This window comes from Teleopsis dalmanni, chromosome 1 (genome assembly GCF_002237135.1).
Source record: "Teleopsis dalmanni isolate 2A chromosome 1, ASM223713v2, whole genome shotgun sequence".
Taxonomy (NCBI): domain Eukaryota; kingdom Metazoa; phylum Arthropoda; class Insecta; order Diptera; family Diopsidae; genus Teleopsis; species Teleopsis dalmanni.
In genome coordinates this window covers 114,976,152-114,982,602 of record NC_051846.1, presented here as the reverse complement: position 1 = coordinate 114,982,602, position 6,451 = coordinate 114,976,152, and the positions used below count along the sequence as shown (strand labels likewise).

Sequence of the window (6,451 nt, the reverse complement as noted above, 5' to 3'; positions counted from 1 at the left end):
AAAAAATATAGTTGGTTATCATTGATTTTGCTTTTCTTTGTAGGTGTGTTCTTTTTTGGCTTCAAAGATGTTGACGATAATGTTGACGACGCTGACAGTAACGGTGAGGATGACTATCAGAAATTAATTTGATGGTGTTGTCAATAGGCAAGTTCTCCAAAATTATATACCATACACGTTATTGACAAACTTCCACGATGACGGAGCCTCCGTTGAAACCACAATACATTGCTGATTCTTTCTGTTTTAAAATAAATGAGAAAAATAGTTAACATAACATTAACTATTAAATAAAACATCTAATATTAATCGTAAAGGATTATGTGGTTTTAATTACAAAAAAGTAATGATATGATAGAAATTTCACTTATTGAACACTTGCCTAAAATGTTGGGTGAAGTGCACTTTCGTTTGCACTTCGGACGCGGTTACCATAAAACCTGTTTCACTTTTTTAGGGAAGAAGATTTTCTTCCCATAGTTCTACGGTTCCACACGCATTCCGGGTAATATTTTTTTGTTTTACATTAAACACAATTTCAAATTTATAAATCAAACTTGTGAGATCTCAATTATTGCTTTCCTGATGTTAACCTGAAATAAATAATTTTTAATAAATAATATATGAAATTTTATAATTATATTAAATATATATTTGATAAATAAACTTATTTTTATATTTTTATGTATTAATTATATATTTTGTTTATAAAGAAACAAATGTTTAAAAAATTCTTACCTGTTGTTTGTTTTGAATTTTGATTGTTTGTTTATGTTAACATTTTGTTTCATGTGTCAAATATGTCAAATTTCAATCATTTCCAATGTTGCATTCGTGATATTTGGTATAATTTTGGTCGAATTTTGTTTACTATATTTTATAGTAAATGAAAAAGCACGGAAACTCTTTGTATGGCTAATGCAATTTACTCAGTAAATGAAGCTTACTAAGTACGTAGTGGAAACGTACTATTATAAGGTTATTATAGTTCAATCAAACTGGTTGTAGATTTGTTTGTCGTTTGACGAACTTAACTAATTACAATTTTATATTCACACTTGTAAAGTAATCCTTGCAGGTAAGTTTGTAGTTTTGCCAACTGTCGTAAAGCGTATTTGAATTGTCTTTCTTTCAAACGGTGAAAAATAAAGTGGATATAAGCAGCGATAGTTCAGAGAAGAAACTATCCCAAATCAGAATGACAAATTTTTCCACGATTTGAGGATTTCTTGTTGCACGTGGAAGTGGCCTTTCATCTCTACAGGAATCCGATGGAGAACTGTTGAAAACTTTGTTAAAATACAAATATGACTCGAAAAAGAATTAGTCAAAAATATTTAAACAGTATCTAACTATTCTCTCTCATATAAAGCATTTTAGACTTTATATTAAGACCATATATACAGGACATATGATTGCAGCTATTTAAAATGGACTGCACTGAATTTTGACACAACTGTAAATAATCCAAATGCATCTCGCAAAGCTGGGCAAAAATACCTGGACAACACAGTTCCAATTGTGTGATGTACGAGAATATTATGTGAACGCCTTTCGTACATTATTGTGGCCCTGCAGTTGTACCGATAACGTAGTGGAAAATGTGAAAAAAATATGGGTTTGGTAACAAAATAAGTAGTGATTTTACATGGGTACCTGCATACCATACTGCAACAATTACTAATTTTTTTTTTAATTATTAAACCTTTTGTTTGTATACTTAATACTATTTTTAGACTGTTATACTTAACTCGACTTATATGTAGCAAAATGTTACATTTTCCGTAAAAAATCTATACAATACCCATATAAAATATCCTAAAGAAGTTCGACAAGTATAAGTGTAATCATATCATAATGTTAAACAATATTTAATCATATTCGTAGTCTACAATTACAACCATCTATTTAGTTATTAAGAAAGGTTAACAAATAAATTGAATATGTATTTTTGCAGTGTCTGTGTTAAACTTATTTAAAGAATTTGAAATACTATAAGTTTTTACATACATACTTATATAAGTTAGGACTATAAATTGGTTTCGTTTTTAATATTAATGTCATATATATCCGATTCTGCATCATCATCTAAGTCTTCGGTTCCAGAATGTGTTGCTTGTAATGCCTTAAATTGCATCAAATGGTTGTGATTGCGTTGTGAACTACTTTCAATTATTGGTCCATATCTCGCTATTCCAGGCACTGTTTCCCGAGACACAGAGACATACTTAGCGACAATCTGCATTAGTTCAATCCTGCAATTCAGATTTAGAGCTTTTGTCAACCCGGAGAGACTCGGCAACAAAGACAGTAAAAAATGATAGTTGTCATCTTTTTGCAATTCTTTGTGTTTGTTTTCTTCAGTACTGAAAGCACTTTCTTCAAGGGAATATTGGTTTGGATTTTTTGGATGTGTATTAACTATATGTTCCTCATCCTCGTTCTGTGTCGTGTGGGACTTTGCTTTTCTTTTAGAAATAACAACCTCTCTTAAAAATTGCAACTGTTCTGTAAACATATAAGGCGATTTACATTCAGATTTATCTCTATACTTCCTTTTCTTGCTCGAAATGTCTCGTGCAAATCTGTCTCTAATATTCTTCCATTTTTTGTGCAACAATTCCTCTGAAATTAGAATGCAACATTTTATTCGCTCATAAGTATATCGATAAGCTACTGGCTTTTATTGCTAAACATTTGTAATAATAAAATAAATTAAAAATTCTATACATATACGTACACATACATACAAACTTGCATTTGTAGATACATATCAATAATTCGGGTGAAAAGTGTAATTTCGAGTACTTGCTATCAGACAATGTAAACCAACCTAATTTTTTCTTTTCGTCCGTTGTCATTACAGGATCAGAGAAAATAGCTGCAATTTGTTCCCAACATTCCTTCCTCTTAACTTTATCACTATATTCTTTTTTATTCATATTCCATAACGCTGGTCGAACTTCTACTTCTTTTATTAGCTTCTTAATATTTATTTTTTTCTGCATTCCGTAACCGCTCGCGTCCGCATGCACAAATGTACTGAACGTTGCCAACGACTGCGTTCGAACTCATCTCTGTTTACGACGACTTTTGAGCCGATTCGGCTACACAATTGTGAACGACTCGTTCATGTTTGGAATCTGCTTTGTAACCATTAAAGAATACTTTTCCACCCCTCACGTAAAGCCAAACTCGTTTGTGTGCATGTATTATTATTCTTCTTATTACATTCGGCAAACGGTTCGGCTTTGTGTGCAACGCGTACTTGAAGTATTATAGTCCGCAATATAAATTGATAAATATTCTATTATATAAATGCGGTTTTTCATTTATATTTCACAGTCAAGGGTCTACCCAGAGCCGAAGTTAGGGGGCTGTTATGCTGATATTACATCATATAATTTATGCAAACATAATCTGGAAAACTATTCTTTAAGAAATATATGTATGTCAAATATACATATATACATATGTAAATTAGAAAAGATTAACAAGGCGAATTTTACACATTTCTTATAAGCAATATTTAATTTTTATTCAAAACAATAATAAAATATTAAGGTCTAACACAACAACCCCCCTCCCCTTTGCGTACCCCCATGATCAAAGTTATTTTTATATCGAATATTTATATACATTATCGCATAATATATATACATACATATATATAGCAGGAATACATTAGTGTGAAAAAATCACATGATAATTTATCCAACTGTTAGGACGAAAATAAAATGGTTTCGGCTGGTGGAGCTTTCATTGATTAATTGATCTCTAAACAACTCTAAACTGCTATTAGTTTCGATATAATGACAACACTGTGTTCTCATCTTGTTAAATGACAGTTGTCAGCTGATTGTCAGCTGATTGTGTACCAGCGTATGACCCAGCGTTATTAGTTTTTTAGAAAAATTTTTTGTAAAGAGGTTTTTCGAACAGTAGTGAACTACAATAACAAAAATTTACTTTTTATATTATTTTAATTAATTGAATTTTTGGCTGACCATACAGCTGTTTCGAATATTGCCAAATACCCATCATCAGTGGTCTTAGAAACAATTCTTGTGTTTAATTATTCGTAAATAATTATTTTTGAGACTGCAAGTACCAAGAATCGAACTCGGGTCCTGCCAAATATGAAGCTCAGAATCAGCGCACCTTAACCAACTGATCTAAAGCCGTACTTGACTTTTTTGTTCGCATATTTTTCTGGAGTTTTATTACTTTTACTATGAAAGTTTCTTATTAACAATTTTACTTGCTGTGTTTATATTAGAACGAAATCATAAACCAGCTGTAGAATAATTCAATTAATTAAATAATTATATTTTTATTTTCAATTGTTAAATTTCAATACTATTCTGTTCGTACAGGCATTATTTATTGTATGATTTCTTCTTTCTTATGTATAAAACCTAATCTAGGAACGTAATGCTAAGAAAGTCATGCTAATGTTACTCCACTAGTCGCACGGGCGAGCCCAATATTTTGTGAATATATGTAAGTTGTAATTTAACGTCAAATTTTCCACACGAAAGTGACTATTATATTTTAATAGAAACTTATTATATTTCATAAAGAGGTTTTTCGAACAGTAGTGAACTACAATAAAAAAAATTTATTATTATTATTTTAATTAATTGAATTTCTGGCTGGCAAATTTTTTGTCAGTCGCGTAATTCAAACGTAATAGTGCGATAATATAACAGATCTGATTTGGTAAGTAAAGGTACATATTGACAGAAATCAGACCCGCAATACAAGGTTACTTAACTACTTAATTAAATATATCAAAAATACATATAATGCAACAAGTACTCAAAAATCAGATTAAAATATGTATGTTTGATACTTGCACATTTGAAAATTGACAACAGTTTGTCAATGCTAAAAAAAATAGATGCGTCAAATCAGTTGTTAAGATTGCACGGCTACTAGTTACCGAATATTGTTTTCTCTGATGAGAAAAATCTCCTGATTGAGCTAAATTGCTCACTTGACAAAAAACCCTCAGTCTCATAAAGCATACAACGGGTTTTGAATACATTACAGACCTACTATAAACAGTATTTCGTGGTAAATGCAGCCATATCACAAATTAGATATGATTATCCTTCTAAGGTATTTCTAAGAACATTCAATAGCATGGCATTGTCCATATAAAGCATAGTTATGTTCGTGAACCGCATGTATCTTAAATTTACCTTATTATATTATTTTAACAGCATTATGCAAAGATTACTAGCACTATAAAACGTAAACATGGTATCACCAGGATCGTAAGTTTATTCTCATTTCGTTAAGTGCGCCATCATGGCCGAAAGCATTTATATCTGAGGAGATTGCCAGCATGCTTTGTTTACACCTGCATTTTCTGGAATTTGCAATATAGTTAATACAAAAGTCCATTGTATGATGACTTTTCCTAACAAACATACGTAGGCTTGAGGGATAGAGAGAAACGTGGATGCTGTGTTAATCCCTTTAACTGTAAATCTGATTTCAAAACAAAATAAAAGTTCAATATTTGTAATAAAGCATTTCCAGCAATTATTATCGACTCTACACATGTGGTTCTCATTCACGGTGTTAGTTACACCATTATCATCAGAGTTTACCGTTAATAATCTAACGATTTTTTTTTGGATTGACAACGTAGTGGTAGGCACCCACTCAAGAACGACTTGCAGAAATTAAGCCTATTGTGAAATAAAAGGAATACTTTAACAATAATTTGTATATCCAGGAATTCTTTTCAGAAGCCAAAACTCCTCCCAGTTTTTTTGACCATTTGCATATGAATTTTAGATGCTTTGAATTTTGATAAGTGTTGTTTGACCAGGACGATGATGCGTACCAGATGTTCCGGGAGAGTACCAAATTCCATGTGTTAACGCATAGATACACGTCCCGAAAAATGTCTCGAAGTTAAAAACTCGTTACGCAACAGACGAGATATATATATATTTGTAGATATATATATTTCTATATTTCGAGATATATATTTCTTTCAGAGAAGTTTAAAAAAGTCATTAATATTGCTTTTAATGCTTTATGTCAGCTAACTAAAGAAACCTAATTTATTATCATAGCCGTTTATATACATATATATTATATATATATATATATATATATATATATATATATTTATATATATATAATATAGAGGTGTTTATGAAATATAATACCTTATCCACTACCTGAAGGAATTTAACTCATAATCATAATTTTTCTCTTATAACCGTTTTTAATTTTTTTAAAATAATAATTTTGATAACAATTAATTGAATTATAGTGATAATAATTAGAAGTAAATAAACTGTGCAAGTACGATTAACTTATTGATGAACAGTTACATGTGTATGTATGTATGTACATATGTATATGTATGTGTACTCATAGTACTCTTAGGTCTCAGACAAGACAAAAAGAATATGCTCTGATATTG

At 30.5% G+C, this 6,451-nt stretch overlaps 1 protein-coding gene and 1 long non-coding RNA gene across 2 annotated transcripts; both read right to left on the bottom strand.

Moving 5' to 3' along the window:
* Window positions 1–382: 382 nt before the first annotated feature.
* On the bottom strand, window positions 383–771 carry LOC119673303. Its single transcript, XR_005252038.1, has 2 exons — window positions 739–771; window positions 383–593 (listed from the first exon to the last, which is right to left on the bottom strand). It is a non-coding gene; the product is annotated as an uncharacterized LOC119673303 (long non-coding RNA).
* Window positions 772–854: 83 nt separating this feature from the next.
* Window positions 855–3,255, bottom strand: LOC119665896. Its single transcript, XM_038075151.1, has 2 exons — window positions 2,834–3,255; window positions 855–2,625 (listed from the first exon to the last, which is right to left on the bottom strand). The coding sequence occupies exons 1-2, from the start codon at window positions 3,006–3,008 to the stop codon at window positions 2,030–2,032; spliced, it is 771 nt and encodes a 256-aa protein (XP_037931079.1). The 5' UTR covers window positions 3,009–3,255; the 3' UTR covers window positions 855–2,029.
* Between the last annotated feature and the right edge of the window lie 3,196 nt (window positions 3,256–6,451).

Excerpts from the sequence above, each read along its gene's own strand:
- LOC119665896 (XM_038075151.1), bottom strand. The coding sequence starts at position 3,008 with ATGCAGAAAAAAATAAATATTAAGAAGCTAATAAAAGAAGTAGAAGTT. Across the intron at positions 2,626-2,833 it reads GGACGAAAAGAAAAAATTAG|AGGAATTGTTGCACAAAAAA; the intron begins GTTGGTTTACAT and ends TTCTAATTTCAG.